Source organism: Mirounga angustirostris, unplaced genomic scaffold, assembly GCF_029215605.1.
Source record: "Mirounga angustirostris isolate CCGP_5_RB_7025 unplaced genomic scaffold, mMirAng1.0.hap1 SCAF_3, whole genome shotgun sequence".
Lineage (NCBI taxonomy): Eukaryota > Metazoa > Chordata > Mammalia > Carnivora > Phocidae > Mirounga > Mirounga angustirostris.
Genome location: NW_026991711.1, coordinates 89,920,458 through 89,938,380, shown reverse-complemented (window position 1 = coordinate 89,938,380; position 17,923 = coordinate 89,920,458). Strand labels below are relative to the sequence as shown.

Below are 17,923 nucleotides of genomic sequence, written 5' to 3'. Positions count from 1 at the left end.
ATCTTTGGGACTGGACTAGTAAATAAGACTGTGTTTCCTTCAGCAAGGACTTGGTACCTGACAGTCTGAATAGATATACACTTTGTAGAAGGAAATAGTCCCAATCTTCATGACAAATTCCCAGATCAGCTTTCTCAATCAGATAGGCCAGCAGGGTAGTACACACCAAAGACATCTGGGGCATGAGAACAAGGGAGGAATTAACTTGTAATAAATACCTACTATAGGGGTGCCTGGGTGGCTCAGTTGGCTAAGCGCCAGACTCTTGGGTTTGGCTCAGGTTGTGATCTCAGGGTCGTGGGATCAGAGCCTTTCTTTGGGCTCCGTGCTTAGTGAGGAGTCTGCTTCAGATTCTTTCTCCCTCTCTGCCCCTCTACTCTCTCTCTCAATAAATAAATAAATAAATAAATAAATAAATAAATAATAAATAAAATTAAAAAAACAACAACAGCAACAAAACACCTACTATGCCTGTAACTGTCCTAGGAACTTCCCTGCCTGATTTCAGTTGATCCTTTTAGCGATCACAGAGTAGGAATGATGATCTTTGAAGATGATAAAGCCAGAGTTCAAGGAAGGTACATAACTCAGTCAGTGTCACCTAATTAGTTAAAGAAAAATGTTGGGATTGAACTGGTCTGTTACTTCTCTCAGATGAGAGGCTGTCTCTGACTGGCACGTCATTAGAATTTAGCATTCTTCATCTACTTTTGCCTTTAAGAACAGTTTATTTTTTCCTAAAAAATGCAGATAAGACATTTGTGGAAAACTGTAAGAAAACTAAAGTCGCGGGGCACCTGGGTGGCTCCGTCGTTAAGCATCTGCCTTGGACTTGGGTCATGATCCCAGGGTCCTAGGATCGAGCCCTGCATTGGGCTCCCTGCTCAGCGGGAAGCCTGCTTCTGCCTCTCCCACTCCCCCTGCTTGTGTTCCTGCTCTCACTGTATCTCTCTGTGTCAAATAAATAAATAAAATCTTAAAAAAAAAAAAAAAAAGAAAACTAAAGTCGCCTATAATCCCACCACCCAGAGATGAAATCACCAGGGATATTTTGAAGTATTTTGAAGTTTTTTTGTTTTTGTTTTGTTTTTTCCTTTCAACATTTTACTCCGCATTTATATCAAGAGGTCAATTCACATGGCCAAAACCTTTGGTTGTAGTATACAGACAATTTTGTGTTTTCCCTTTTGTTTTGAAAACAAACATTTCAAACATGGTTCAGACCCTTTGAAAATAATAGAATTAAAATGATAAACAGAGGAAGAAAGGTAAAGTTTGTGGAAATGTGGGGCTTGTGGTTTAAGCACAAGGATGCACGGGGAGCGCAGCAGGTGAGGGGGATAAGCCCTACTTGCTCCAGACCTCCCCACTCAATCATCCCTATGCTTGCCTTTCCTGTTTCTTTTGCAGGCAGCAGTTTGAATGATGGCTTGTGGCATTCAGTTAGCATCAACGCCAGAAGGGACCGCATCACTCTCTCTCTGGATAATGATGCAGCATTCCCAGCCCAGGACACCACCCGCTTGCAGATTTATTCTGGAAATAGCTACTACTTTGGAGGTAAATTCCCCCTTTTGAAAATAAAGGAGGGAGGGAGAATGCAGTGAACAATTATTTCACCCTGATGATTCGATTCTTCTTTGTCAATTAGACCATTCACACGCACACACACATGCACACACACACACAACCACGGGTACCCACTCCCAAGCACAAATGAGAAGAAAACTCTCTGACAGCTGTGCAAATATGAACTATGTAGGTCAGTACAGAGGAAAAAAAAAGGAAAAGAAAAATAGTTATAAGAGCCGGTGTTACATAACATGTCCAAAGGAGATTTTTGTAGCCATGCCAAGCTCTGTGATCACATTGGGAAGGAGAAAGTCAGCTGAAAACTTGGAGAATACGCACCAACGGTCAGCAGTACGTGCAAAAGGAAAAATCCAGGTGGGAAGGCACAACCAGCACGCTCCGCTTCTAGGCTATTCCTTTGCCACTTTACTGTCTGAATCCCCTATCTGTTTCTTCCTTCCCGACATCCCTGTAGGCCATGTCAGGGGAGTGGGCCTCTAAACATGGGGAGGGTCTAGAAGGCCCATTAACTTGTAGCTCCAAGTGGGGCAGACAACTCAGATCCAGCTCTCTCCATTGCCAGGTGAATCCTAGGGACCTTCCTAATGACGAAAACATGGGGCAAACTGGAAAGGATGAAAAATATATGATTAGGAATTCACTATATTTTTATGGATGATGTGCATTTGTATTTAGTTTTTTCAAGGCATTTCTTTCATTAAAATATTAGTATCTAATTTCCTAGTCACCTGTTGGTATTAGAGAAATAGTCTCTGAGAGTACACTCCATCACTGACCTTGAGCAAGACACTGATGGTCCCTGAACTTCCTTATCTCGGACATGGGGAAGCAGAGCCAAAGAGCTGGAAAACTTCAATAAGGTCAGAGTTTAAGTGTATAGTCCAGTGCTTCCAACAGGGCAAGGGATGGACAAACTGGGCTTCGACTTTTATAAATATGGGAATGGACTAGACCTGTTCTCAGGTTGCTAATTCTTTTTCCATTAAGAAACTGAAGGGAAGTATCAGATAAAATTATAAAGTGCAGTCTGTCAAATAGAATTTACAAATCACTTCTCTCATGTCATGGCATGTGGTTAGGCTTTGAAATACAAAATGGTCTTGGTGCAGATTTAGCATACATTTCGGGGCATCCTGGAAGAGATGCAGCGTAGAGCAGTATTTTTGTGTTTTGATTTTAAGGCCCCAGGAAGGGCCTCTGTCCTTCATTCTAAATCTTCCCCTTGTATGCAAGGACAGTGGATTCCTCCAAGAAGGGAGAACTTCCATTCGCTCTAAATGGTTTGGGGATCTTACCTCATTTAATTCATGGGGTAACTTTGTAAGGTAGGCAATCTTAGCCCCATTTCACAGATAATAAGCCTGGTGTTTGCTGAGATGAAGTCACTTGTATAAATATTAGGACCAGGATACACCTCCAAGTCTGTGTTCTCCACAACCCACTAGGTTGGGACAGCAAAGGGATGCTAGCGAATGTAGCATAAAGTCTGCAGAAGAAGGTTCTCGGGGACCCCAAAGGTACATTTCACAGACGGCATGATTTTTGCACCACATGAAATGTTTCACCAACAAAGAGAGAGAAGCATTATTGTACTTATTTCTGGGGAAAACGATGTTCAATAATGATGGCATCCAAAATGCCTCAAAGGGGAAATGTCTGCCTTCCCCAAGTTTAGGGGGCACTGGGTTTATAAAGTGAAGATTTATCTGTGATTTAAACAGTATTTAAAGAAGTGCCCCACACGTCGACTGTAAACTTAAGGGAGGTGAAAAATGAGTTTGAGTAATAATAGTCAACTTACATAAATTCTCTCTACAGCTTCAATTAGAACGTGTAGCATCTCTCTTCGTTTTATAGTGTGCCTGTGAGCTATTAACCAGCTGCTGGGCTTCAGCCCAGCAGTGACTGTCTATTAGAAATGGCTGAAATAATTCCCAATTATTTATAGGTTATTGCCATATTTTCAAGCTTGCATTCCCATATGCTCTGAACCTATTAAAACCATCGGGATGGAGTTTATAAAGAGCACAAGCACTCATATACCTACGTTGCTCTGTACCTGTCTTAATGAGAAGCAGGTATGTCCTGGTTGCAAGCTATGCTAAATCAGTATGCAATGCAGTTTTTTTTTTTTTTTAAGAAAGCTCCTTAAAAAGGTATGGTGTTAACCTTTCGTGTGTGCTATTACAGCCCTATAACTATGTGCATTTAAACCCTTAGTTCCTTTGGTGCCAGGATTTGCTTTGTGCAACTCTTCAAAATTCCAGTTATGTTCCTTTGTGTACCTTTCTCAGGAACTAAGCCTATTAATGCTAACAATTAACCAGACAATTACTTTGCCACCATCCTTACCCAAAGCATAATTTCCTTTGAAAGTGTAACTCAGAATTGAATTGTGCATTTAAAGCGTGTTTTGAGACAGAACCAAAATTCCCAAGTAATTATAATATGTTGCCTCCTTGGGATGAGTGAAGTATACCACACAACAGAATGGTGGATAGCTTACCAATAGGTGAAAAGAAAGAGGAATGAGATAAATGTTATAGTATTGATATTCCCTTTAACACATTTTTTTTCTGTTCTGTACAGTGATTGAGTATGCCCCATTTTGTACCAACTCCATCCCTTCTCTGAGAATGCTAGGATTTACAACAAAAATGCGTGCACTGCTGTGAATGAAAAAGCCCCAAAATAATTAGACCTCCAGGTCCTCCATCAATAGGTCACCAAAGAAATGACTGATCATTTCAGTATTCTTCTTCATTTTTTTTTTTCTCTGTCCCACAGGGTGCCCTGACAATCTCACCGATTCCCAATGTTTAAATCCCATTAAGGCTTTCCAAGGCTGCATGAGGCTCATCTTTATTGATAACCAGCCCAAGGACCTCATTTCAGTTCAGCAAGGTTCCCTGGGGAATTTTAGTGATTTACACATTGATCTGTGTAGCATCAAAGACAGGTAATTATTGTCTCTTCTCTGTTCTCCCACCCCCTTCCCATTCTCACTGTTCTAAATATGAGTTTCTTTAAGCAAAATTCTAATCCACTGACATTAGCCATATTAGACATAATTGAGTTGCCTAATGGAAAATATTTCTGAAAGGATTTCAGGCCCAGAGAAAAATGGTTTAAATTAGTTGAGTCTCTCTTCATGTTGACTTGCAGTAAATGGGATATGCAAATTAAATCAAAATACAAATTTGTGACAGGATTAAAATTTTATGCATAAACAACATTTGATTACTTTGAAGTTAAGAGTAAAGCATAAAGGAGGGAAGGATTACTTCTCTCTTAAACCATTTTATTCTCTACTGCAGTGAGCATCCTTTCTAATGGGGGCAAATGAGTGTCAGGCTCTCAGGGTCTAAAACAGAGGTTCAGATGGCACCAGAGTGCAGTGACTCCTGGGGCGGCTGAACTTTGTTGTTGCTACCCCTAACCCACTGCTTCTTTGGCCCAGAAGAGAAGAGGCCACAGACAGAGAGAATCAGCACTTATGCTCTGCAACTCACAAATCTAGCAGAAGCTCGGTTTCTCTCTTTATTTCTTCTGGGCTCCAACTCTTCTTATAAAGTTTCTAGGTTCAAAGACATGCTGCTGAAAGTTAAAGAGGACTGATTCTGAATTTCCAGCCAGGTTTATCATGCTCTCCATGTTTTATCTCTAGCACTTACTTCCTCCATTCTCACAATTTTGCTCATCCCTGTCAAAATACCATTTATTAAATGGGTGAATAATATGTGTTAAGTACTTGCCTATGTGCTGGTGATACAGGGTCTCTGCTCATGTCTCATCAGGGATTAAATTAGCTGTTATGATAAAGTGCAATGAATGCCCAAGAAGTACACCCTTATTTGTGGGACATAGGGCAGCCATAACTCAGTCTGGCCCTAGGGAGAGTGAGGTCAAGAAGGTTTTTAGGAAGTGGTGCTGAGCTGGATCTTAAAGAACAAGCAGAACTTGTTCTCTGGATAAGTTCTCTGCATGCAGTGTCAGAAATGGCAGAGAAATAAGAGAAATCATGGCTGGCAAGTATTTCATCAATTCAAGATGCTGGTTTTTCATTTTAAAATCTCTAATATTGGGATGAATTTTATAATTGATGTATCATTGTTCAATCAGCAACATTTCTTTCTTAGTGGCATATAAAATAATGGTATGTCTTACAATGAAGACTGTCTTAGAGTCAATAAAATATAGCTCAGTGGAGATGGAAGGTCAATGTTGTGGAGTATGTGGTGTGAATATGGTTAGAGATGGGGTCCAGTAGCAACTATGAAGAAATTTGTGTGCCTGTGGGATGCGGCCTCATGTGCTAGGTGAGAATCAGGAAGGAAGGTATAAGACGTGCTTCCTAGAAAGAGTACTCAGGAAAAAGTAAGAAGGACGGATTAAAAGAGAACCAGCCCAGAGCTGGGAAGGTAACTGCCCCTGTCCAGGGGAGCAATGATGAGAAGTAGCAGGTGCCTCTCCTGAGCAGCACAGAAATCAGCTCTGCAGGTTGTAGTCCCCTCCGATGCTCGGAATGACCAATATAATTTGATGGAGCTTTATGTGCATGTTTTTCTGTTAATACCACTACACATGGGATCCTCAACAAATCACACAGACTTCTTGGCTCTTCTACTTTATTTTTTTTTTCTATTTGACCAGCTGGAAAAGTGGGTAATAAAATGTGTGCTTCATTAGAATGTGCTAGCTTAGAGACTTCAGAATAAAAGATACTACACAGAATGGTTGCCACCCCTATAGTCTTTATTAACAACGAGGGGGAAGCATCCAACTTCATCAGCCAGCAGAGCCTTTTGCAAAGTGGAGTTCAATAGAGGGAACATTTATCAATAGGGATCTCTTATGATACCTTAATTTCTAATCAAGGATGCTCTCATTATTTTCGATTACATGAAAGTCATTGCCATCTATACTGCATCATTACTTTTGTGTAATTGTAGTCCGTATAATTGTATTACATACAATTGTGTTTTGGTTAATTGTATAATAAGGGATTGTGTTTAGTTTAGTGAGTAAATGGTACGTTTTTCTTGATTTACCAGACAGCGCCTCTAACAGAAGTGGATACTGTGGTAAAAGGCTTTGCTTGATTAATTGTTTCTTGAACTTGTATTTAACATTTGTTGGAGAGGGGCAGGAGTTAGAAAAGCAGGTGGGTTCTAAGTTGTGTGTTTTATTTTTAATGTGTTGGCCAATTGAAGTTGATTTAAGGGCAAATGCAAAGTCTTTGTCTAGAGGGAGCTTGCCACTTGGGGATAGGGTGGTGTGTGGTGGAAGAGGTTGGGGTGGAGAAGCCTGGCTGTGTGTGTGTGTGTGTGTGTGTTTTCTCCTGGCTGTGTTTTTTTCTTAACTGTGCTCCATCTGGGAAGTCCAAGAAGAACAGCCTTTCATCTGACCTAAGAGTCTCTTCTCTCCCAGACTCAATTCTCTGCCCCTTCCTCTTAGGCTATAGAGACCCAAGCCTCCTTACTGGCCTCTCTGTGGTTACCTGTCCCACCCCTCTGTCTCCCTCAGAGCGAGCTGACCTGGCTGGCCAGAGGAACCCTGCCCTCTTAGTGTCTTTTAAGGCTCTCAGTACCAGTCACTGTGGGAAAACCAAGGTAGTATTCACAGAAGAGGCGCAGACGTTCCAAAATTTGAAAGCTTCCTCTAGTGGGGGTCCCTTAAGCAGGTTGCCTTTGAGATGGTGCTTCTGCTGCCCATCCTGAACAAATTCACAAACCAGCCATGAGACAATGCTGGTAACAGCTGGTAGGATCCCTTCTCAGGAATTAAGGAATCTAAACTAACAATTTGTATTTCAATGATGGGCAAATTACCAAGTCTTCTGGTCTCAGGGAAGAAAGGAAGTGGAGAAATTGGCCTGGCCCCCAGTTGGGCAGCAAAGAGGGCTGGCTTTAGGAGGCTCCATCTGTAGAACTGCCCAGTGCCTGTCCAAGGGTGAGTTAGGAGAAAGAGGTAGAGCACCCTTTTAGGAATCACATTTGGCACAAGACAGAGCATTCCTAGCAGATCCCACACACTTTCAATAGTCTTTCTAAACCTCTAAAATATGATGTTCATGTAGTATCCCTCCTCTGTGGGCTGAATCTTCAACCTCACATTTTCTACACCCTAGACCCCTGCACTTATCTCTTGCAACCCTCTTGGCAAGACATGATATTCTAAACTACATAGAACAAAGTCACCCTCAATAAATGCTTCATTCCATGAACAGCTTTATCATACCCTCAGGTACTCAAACCCATAGATAGGTATTGACTAAATGAGTTGGGCAGTCTTATGTATATACTTAGGTAGTGTAAGAGGTGGTAAGAGCAGCAGAAATCCTGTAGTACATCGCTATCAGTGTCTCAATTTTTTTTTAAAGAGGGTAAACTAAGACCTGGAGACATGTGTCATTTTTTCCACGGTCACAGGATTAAAGTTGTGGCTCAGAGTTGAACACCGTCAGGTTCTCTCCCTTATACTTCCACCCAAAAGGCACTGACCTGGAAATGGCAGGCATTATGTGTCTGTGGCTCCTACACAAGCAACCCCATCTTCTGTCTAACCACAGAAAAGTTTTTCAGGGATAATCAGTATATTAAATTCTTTGTAAACATTAGGTACCCTATGAGATTTCATTTAGAAGGGGGACACTCAAAGTGGTATGCAGGGTCAGGCGGGGTCTGAGTGAAGTAAGTCCTGGTGGTCCAGGTCAGGAAGTTCCTCTCCCCAGGATTTTTGTCGAAAGATCTACAAAGTCAGTTAGAGGAGCCATGCCCAGTCTTGCTGAGTCCAAAGTCCAGGGTAGGAGAAGCGTAACACCCAATGTTGTCTACAGATTTGATTGGGAGACTGGATCCAAGGTGTGAAGCCAAACTTAGAGGAGCAAACAGGGCCACTGTCTGAGGTGGGGGCAGGTGGAAGTCACACCTAGGAGAATTCATTAATCTCAGTGCAGGTGGCAGCAAATTTGAGAGGTGATAGAATGTGTTTAATTCCCAGTCTACTACTTATCAGTTTGAGATATGATACATATTATTTAACCTTTTTGTTTCTGTTTCTTCTTTTGCAAAACTAAGATCATAAAACCTACCTTTGCAATGAGAGTTAAATGAGACAGTGTGAGAAATCAGGTGCTCAGCTGCATGTCTAGCAAGCAGTAGCTACTCAGTACATGTTCTCCATGTTAATTCCCATAGCCAAAGGTTTGCTAGCTCTCTAGATTCCATGGGGAAAGGAGAAGGCTCAGGTCTCCCTCTGAAATTCCTCCAGCCCACCATGGCCAAGTGATCCCTATAGCTTCTGGGGTGGATCCCCATAGATATACCTCATATGTGCCCTCAAGTCAGTGCCTTTGCACTTTGATTTCCACTTGTTCAGAGAAGCTGTTCCTCTGGGCCACCAACAACCACCCATTAGGAAAATGCCCATCAATTTGGGTGCCAGGGTTGCAGTCTTTGGTTCTCAGGGCCTGGATAGGATAAGGAAAGCATTGGTTCTCGGGGCCTGGGTAAGATAAAGAAAGTATGTGATTGATATGCCAGGCACAGACTTTAAGGCAGTCCTTATTTCCTGGTTCATACACCTGTGGACCCTGAATTTACATAAACCTGGAAGTAAGTGTCTCATTAAATTTTGCAGACAAATTCCAGCATGTTTACATCAGAATGGCCAGGAGGACTTCTTAAAAGCCAAATTACTGGGCCCTACCCCTAGAGTTTCTGATTTTACTGTGGTGGGCCAGGGGATTTGCATTTCTAACAAATTCCGGGGTGCTGGTGGGCTGATCATGGGAGCAGACTTTGAGTTCTACTCCACTAAAACCTCTGATCCTGGAGGTCAAGGAATTGTATAGATTCTGTACAAAAGTGGTGTAAGTGTGGGAGAGAGGGATGGCTTCTGCCCCCACTGGACCCCCAAGCAGCTGCCCTTCTGATCAGAATCTCACAGGGTCTCTGAAAAGTTCCAGCAATGCTGTCTCAATGTCCATCTCCAAAGAGGTGTTGAAATCAGTCCATGGGACACTGTTGGGGGGTGGGCACAATTGAATTCCATCTCCCTCCAGACTTCCCTGGTTTTTGTCACCCAGCTTCTCCCCTCCTCCCCATTACAAACAAAACTTTTGGGAGTATAAATGAAAACAGTCGGATCTCAGGGGTGCCTGAGTGAAGGGAAATTTTGGTGTGGAGGGAGTGTGGGTCTTAGAATGGCTGCAGCTGCCAACAAACATAACTTGTCTTTGTGTTATCTGGGGGACGGTTGACTTGCTGGCCCTCCTCAAGGTTATAGCTCCGATCTTTCTCCCTCTACCCAAGCCTCACACCCTGTGGGTGCTGCTGGTGCCATTCTAATGAGAGTGACTCCACCCACCAAAACATATTGCTCCAAACCTTTGTAAAGATTGATAGAGACTGATTTCCTTTGGTCTCCTGGTGCCTGGCAAGGGGTCTCTGTGGTCATGTGTCCCATTTCCTGCCTCCATTCCTCACAGAGTGATGGTATTGAGGAACCATCTTCAAAGATCATCCAGCTCTGGTTTTGCATAGAAGGTAATAGAAGTCTAAGTTGAGCATGGCAAAGCCAGATATGGAAGCTGGGTCTTTGCTATTGTATCCTATGGAGAATTTTTTGCTTTGACCCTTTTAAAAATGAAACAATTTGCTTGTTCCAATGAGTAAATCACATGTGAAACTCTGCTGTAAAATGTCTTGCAGCCAGATTAAGTTATGAAATGTAGCTTCTCACTCCATAACCACTTCCTATTCCCCCAACACACATTCATTTAAGAAAAGCATCTGCTAAACTCTCCGGTCAAGATTCTTACCTTCTTGGTTCAGAGTTTGGAGTGCTGTAAACACTGAGGGTGGAGAAGCATTATTTTGGATGACCTTCCATAAACAGACTTATGCTAAAAACCCACTCTGTGTGTGGGAGTCTGTTAAAAACAGTAGGCTATATAAAAAGATTACATTGCATGGTAATGCATATGTTTTAGTTCTTGTCTAAAATTGAAAGTCTTTCCATTGGGTGCCAGAAAAGCCATTGTAAGGCCAATGCCCACACAATCTGAGCTTCTAACTCTAAAGTGAGAAATGCTACAATATGGTGTTCTCCTTTAACTCATGGGATGGAGCCAACATCAAAACAAGAGCACTTCTGCTGTTTTTATTTATCATTTTAGTTGATTTCATGGAGGAAAAGGAAAGGTTATAGTTTATGTAATAGTTACTAAGCAAACATTCTCTAAATATAATTTCATTTAATTCTTTCTGCAGTCCTGCAATCCACAGAGTGGTTCTCAAAATGCAGCTCCCAGACCAGCATCTGGCAACTTGTTAGATATACATATTCTCGGGTCCCAACCCATACCTTCTGGGTCAGAAACTGGGGAAAGGGGAGCAACCTGAGTTTTAATAAGCCCTCGCCCAGTGATTCTGATGCACATTCAGATTTGAGAATAATGGGGTTGCTCTATTATTGTTAGTTTAAGGATAAAACCACCCCTGCTTAGAAGGTTCAGTAAGCTGCCTGAGGTCACATTTTTGGTATTCGTTGGAGCCAGGACTCAACTCCAGATTTTGCTAATACTTTAATCCGTGGACAGGTGGAGGGCCTATTTCCAAAAGGCCAGAGAAAGAGGAGAGATGTGCCCAGGTATTCAGAGCAAATCAAGGGACTATCACTGAGGAAATAAGATTTCTTTTTTTTTTTTAAGATTTTATTTATTTATTTGAGACAGAGAGAATGAGAGACAGAGAGCATGAGAGGGAGGAGGGTCAGAGGGAGAAGCAGACTCCCTGCCGAGCAGGGAGCCCGATGTGGGACTCGATCCCGGGACTCCAGGATCATGACCTGAGCCGAAGGCAGTCGCTTAATCAACTGAGCCACCCAGGCGCCCGAGGAAATAAGATTTCAAGAAGTTGATGCATGGGCTGGGTTTAGGAAGGTCAGTCAAGGCTGTTTCAGGTGGGATGGAGTGCATGATGCTGGGACTGAGAATGGGTGAGGTGCTAGGTGTTTGCCTGCATGGGAAAAACTGGCATCAATGGGTAAAAGAGAACTTAAAGTCAAAGCCATAGGGAACCTGAAGCAAACAGAACAGATTAAAATCTGAATAACAGGCCATATTAATAGTTAATCCTTAAAAAATGCTTACTGCGTGCCAGGATATTGTGTGTGTGTGTGTGTGTGTGTGTGTGTGTGTATGATATTCTCATGACAACCCTATGAGGTGGGTAATATTATTAATTCCATTGTACAGAAAGAGATTGAGACAGAGTGGCACTACGTAACTTGTCCAAGGGCACACAGCAAGTACGTAGCAGAGCCTGGCTACAAACCAAGGAGTCTTGTTGAAGAGGTTTGACCTGTCCTTGCACTCAACCACTTCTAACTTTGTAGTTAGGAGGCATCCTACATTCTTCAGCACGATTGCAAAGTAGAAAATGATGTGCTTTCGCCTTGTGTCTTAGTCATGAAGCTGGTTGTATTACTGCAGGAAGAGAAGGAATATGGGCCATGACGGATGGCCTCTCTGCAGATGCCTGAAGGGTTATCATCCTAGCAGCTCACTGTCACAACCTTGTGACAAACACACGGATGCTCAGAGAGCTTAAAGCCTCCACCTTTATATCTTTGGACTGGTTAGGGAATGGAGGAGCCTCAGAACTAACTCGGAATGATTGTCTTGAGGAGGTAGATTTTGAGTGGACTTGTTATAAGCGCCTTTGATCTAGAAAATAGTGATTTACTCATCCTCTTATTAAATGAGGCTTACTCTCCCCACCACCTATGTTAGACTTCTTTGAAAGTCAGGGGAAAGACGGAGTTTGAAGGAATATGGAACTTGGCTTTGATTTGAATAAGTGACCATCAACGAGTACATCTGTGTTTTGTTACCAATGTCATCTCTCTCATCCCTTGTTTTTACAAGAAAAAGTGGATCATTATCTTGATGAAATGGTACTTATCTACCTGTGCATGTGAAAGGGCATCAGGATGCCTTTGATTCATGGAAACCACAGAGTGCCAACAAAGCCAAAGGTGGCACTTCATTCTGTCCCATCAGAAAGTGGTGAGACTGATTCTTCCCTCACTAACCAGTAAACTGAAATACTGATGCAAGAAACAAAGCCAGGACAATGATCTGGGTGAATGCTCATAAGTGCTTCCAAAGATGAAGGATTCATTCTGAGAGCTATAGTTATGAGGTTAAGGTGAGGTGTGCGCCTTCAGATGGCAGTAAGAAAATGTCTTTCCAAATCAGGGGGTACTTGGAACATCTCTCCTGAGACATACTGGCTAAGAAATTCAGATGTTTTAGATGACATAGAAACCAAGGCAAACTTTTGATCTGTATCAAAACATGGGGAAAAAAGGCTATTTTAGATTCTCAAGTCACTTCTGGCAGGCAGTGCTTATATTTAACTGTGCAGAAAACATTTCTAAATTAATAAGAAGAAAGATATTTTTCTTTCTCCCCCCTTCACAATCGTTACATCACTAAGCCTCACCCAACACTCTGAGGAAGGCCTCCCATCTGTTTCCCCTGTTCTCTAAAGAGTGTGCCTTTCATGTGGCCCATGCCACATTCAGTTTTTTCCTCATTTACACTGATGTCCACTCATGGGGCCACTGAGACAGAGCTCTTGTCACCTTTAACACTATTTTTCCCTACTATAAAAGCATTAATCGGTGGCTCGTTGTAAGCACTGTTTATGGGCACAGTTGGAAGAGAAAAGGAGCTTAATATGTTTTTAGTTGGGGAAAAAGCAATCTGACCTGTGATAAAATGTGCTCACCTGTTTCTGCAGCAAAACCTAAATTTAAAATCAGTTCTCTGCTATTTTTATCTTGCATTAAGGTATCTCACAGGAAATTCCCGGAACTGGAATCTGGCCTCTGGGGTTTTACTGTGACCTGGACTTCTGAAGGCTGGGTCTGGCCCCACTCCTGCCTGTGTAACGTGTATGGTCGGTGTGATGATAGGCCATTGCTGTAACCATAACAAAATGGAACGTTGGCTTTCCTGGTTAGCAGATGAGGAAAATCCACCTTCACATAAATTCAAGAATTTACCTCACAACAGAATCAAACTCAGGCTTTCAAGGTGGTGAAGCCCCTGCTCTTTACCTTGAGCCTAACTTTGGACACAACCAGTCACTGAACCTCTTCCTATCTCAGCTTCCTCCATGGTCAAATGGGACAACAGAGGCTCTTTATCACTCTAGGGGGATAAATGAGAGCAATGCGATATTATTACTGCCTCCCTCTTGGAGTTGTGGTGAGGATTGACAGAGAGAAGGAAGATAAAAGTTCTTAAAGTTAAAAGCAAGAGAGACAGAAATGGATGGGTCTGTATGTATCTCAGCAGGCCAGATTTTAGAAAACCCATATACAGGCAGAAAAAGATGGCACTTTTCTGAATAATTTACCTACATAACCTATTTTATTTTTTGGACAAGTGATTAATGTTTTCACTTGGTTCAAGTTACATATTTGAAATCTTCCCTCCAGGTTTATCTTCATCTTCAACAGATCGCTTCAACATGATTTACTAGGGTCTTTCTCTCCTAACATTGGGATATACTGTGGACGGAGCAGGAGATTATCTCAACACTTGGAAAATGCAAAGGGAAGCATTACACACCTGAAGCAGATAGTTATGCAAGAGAATATGAATATATCAAACTTTATAGTCTCTGCCCTTATGCAATACCTCATGTGTCCAGAACACCATTAACTTTATTATGACAAAAATGTCATTATCATCTTGCTACCTGCTTTTATCCATACTGAAAAGCATAATTTTCACTATAATAATTAGGTAAGGGGCTATGCCTGCTTTCAATATTATATAATCCCAGATGGTGCTAAGTAGCTCAAGGTTTATAGATTTGACCAGATCATTTTGTTGAGAATGCCAGAACCTCCCACTCTGGAATGAGAATTGGATGCATCAGCTTCAGCATTTCAGCACAAACTTGCACAAGCATTTACACACACAGTACACAAAATATGACTCTATCCAGAGAGTCCTGGTGCACATCTTGTTCCTGCTTGCTGAGAGACCATCCATGCTCTACTAATCTTCCTGTGGGACCCACACATTTATTCAGCAAATCTTTTCAGAGGACTCACTTGTGCCAGGCACATTTCCCCCCGCCAGAGATCCAAGGGTGTACACGACAGACAGTTGCTGGTTTTTCTCCTGCTGTGGTCTCCTGGTGTCCTTGGATCAGGAGTCTGTAGGTTACTATTGTGAGTCATTCATACAAAATCCATTCATTCATTCAAATATTTTATTTGGAACATCTCTGCTGGACCAGGGGCTGGATAGGAGCTGAGGTTGTACTTATGTGCTAAACAGAGTAGATTACCCCTGACTTCAGAAAGCTCCGTGGAGAGACACCGATTGGCCAAATAATCTTGGACATAATCATATGTGCTCCCAAATATGAGGATTGATATGAAGCAAATACACAGAGTGCTAGGAGAGACTGAGAGGGAAGCTGGTTTTTAAGTGGGTGGGGACCCTGTGTCAGGAAAGGGAGAAATGGGTGTCATTGTCCTCAGAATCCACAAACAGAACCAATCTGGATCAGTGACTTTTCTCAGAGATTTGCCCTTTCTAATGCCTCATACAAAGCTCTGGCTGGTGATTCTGATCTCAGTGTCCTGCCTGTGTGTCCTCTGCTGAAATCACTGTTTGCTGCGGGGACTAGGTAATAAGTAGTGAAAAATTCTGCTTTCTTTCATGGGAAAAAACTTCTTAACTGGGTTTTTAACTGAAAACAAATTCCCTAAATTTTCCCCAAACATTAGTGTGCTGGGAATTATTAACATCCCCTTAATTCATCCCAGCCCCCACATAGGTGGTCCTGGCTGCCATGGCTACTATTCTAGTAGCACATTTCTAATATAATATAGGCTGCCCCTATGCTTAGCAAAATAGAAAAAAAAAAAACAAAAAAAGTCCATGTCTTCCCATCCAAAATAAACACCAGTATAAAGGTGGGAATGATATTTCAGCTGGCACTTTGGTAAAGCCCAAGAATCTGAATGTGACAGGAGGCATATGCATTTTAAAGGTCATTCCAATTACCATGCTTACTCATGCTAAGCTGTAACTCTGGGGTTCTTGGGAGAAGATCCACACACTGGAGGAGGGGATGAGAACATGTGGTTGGCAGGCACTTGAGCAAATAGTAAGGAGGGTAATACAAATTACTATTGTTTCCAGTGATATTAAATAATTCTTCAACATCTGAGACACCTGAGAAGAAGAGGGGAGGCAAGCATTGATAAAGAGCAGGGCGAATCCTCACAGTTCCAAAAGCTATGATGCCATGATGTCTTTTCCTAGAATCCACATTTTGCATGGTCATATGGGGACCCATGAGAAGAGGCCCTACAGATGAGCTCCTGGCTGCATTAAATTTCCCATTTGCAACCACTTCATTCTCCACATCATAGTGAATTCATAACACAACTTCTCTTGATAGAATTATCCTAAATGTAGAGCCACTTTTGAGATAGGGAAATAAAATAGCAGAGAACTATTCTCTTAGTGGCAATTTGCCTCGTACCTCTCTCCTGCTTCCCAAAATATATATTTTATTACAAGTCTAGCTGTGGCGAAATTCAGATTCTGCACATGCATGTCACATGCCCTCTCACTGGATGGAGCAAGGCATTAAACGCAAGCATCCACATCCCCCTTCTTGCTTTTTGAGGTCTTCCCTGACCTCTCCTCCCTTTTCCTTCCTATTTCCTTCACCTCCTGTATTAATGCTTCATTCCATCTATATGCATTTACTAAACATCTGCTGTGTTCCAGAATACATATAATCTCCTCCTGCAGGAAGCTCAAGAGCAAGAAAGCCAGACAAAATAGCAGACATTGTACACAGGGACACTGGTGGCACTGAGGGGCATGAAGTTACATCCGAGCTACCTTTTGACAGGCAAGCAGAAGTGAAAATAACAGTGGAGGGGCATTCCCAAAGTGGACATCCTCCCTGCCCCATAGCAGCAGGTCTCATTCCAGCCCCCAGGCACCTGGCTGGAGTTCCCTTCCATGTCCCTTTTGCCCAAATTCTGTCCAACTCTCAAAGACTCCTTTGGATCCCACCTACTCTGTAAAGTCTCCCTGACTATGACTGATGCTCACAAAGACCTTTCCTTATGTGGCTGTCTCTAGCGCTTTCTTTTCTCTTTTATTTAGCCCCCAATCATTACTGTTACTTATTTTGTATTTGTATTGTGCCTTCCCAGAGAAAGTTCTTGATGCCTACTTCTGCCTTCTGTTGAGAGCACGTGCTTTGCAATTATTGTTGAATAAATTGAACCTTCACAGCATCTGCTGTCAGTAGCTGGGGATGAACTGCATGTGTAATGGACAGAACTCAACCCTTCTCTTGGAGTTGGGTGTAGTACCTTCTCAAGAGATGGAATGAAAGTCACTCATCTTTAATATCTTTGCACATCCCAAACTCTGGAGACGGTTGCCCACGATTTGGGAATTAAAGCCCTTCACCTCTTTCTCATATTGAAAACTTCCCAGTGTGGTTCACACCAAATATCGCTCTATTTGAATAGCTAGAGTGCCTAATAAAAGCAGCTGGTGTCAGCTGTCAATGTTCACGTGGTGTTAAGTGCTCCTTCTGTAAGCACTAGCGAGCAAGAGTATTTTTGTTTAGCAAGGCCACCATAAAATTAGACAAGCAAACCATAGCAGTGTAGTTGAGCAATGTAGCCTATAAATATTACAGTGGAAGGAAGCACGTGAGCACATTATCCTTATTACAATCTTATGCTTTAAGGGAGAAAAGGGGGCAGCTCTGCAAGAGAAGGCGAGTCTGAATAGAAGCCGGGTCTCGAGAAACATACAAAATATCTGTGGTGATTATCAAAGGATGTCACCAGTCTCCTGCTAATAGGATCTGGGGAGCATGCCTCCTAGATTCAGTGAGCTCTAAACAGCCTCCCGGAGACTGAGTTGGGAAGGCTTGTAAAATTGGCACTGTTTACCTATTAGGAGTGGGATTAAAAAAAAAAAAAAAAAAAAGATACCTAGGGGGCGCCAGTGTGTCTGTAACTCTGTCAGCTGTTTATCTGCAGGTTAAGTCATTGAAGAAGAATAAAGGTTTCCCCAGGGGAGCACTGGAATCATATACAATCCATACTCTGTCATGTCTTTATTTTTTCTCTTTCTTTTTCTGAAGTTCCTGGCAGAGACTTAAACATTGTTATTATTCACTGGGCTATGTCAAATTCTCTAGTGTTTTCTAACATAGAGAGCTACTTCCAACTTTCGCCAAATGCCATC

The 17,923-nt window shown here is 42.3% G+C and overlaps 1 protein-coding gene across 1 annotated transcript in view; it reads left to right on the top strand.

The window, feature by feature from the left end:
• Window positions 1-17,923, top strand: part of CNTNAP5 (contactin associated protein family member 5) — an 819,371-nt gene that overhangs the window by 462,319 nt on the left and 339,129 nt on the right. Inside the window, exons 9-10 of the mRNA XM_064586403.1 lie at window positions 1,411-1,560; window positions 4,381-4,552. Of these exons, the coding sequence (XP_064442473.1) occupies window positions 1,411-1,560; window positions 4,381-4,552 (322 nt within the window). The remainder of the gene's footprint in view (window positions 1-1,410; window positions 1,561-4,380; window positions 4,553-17,923) is intronic.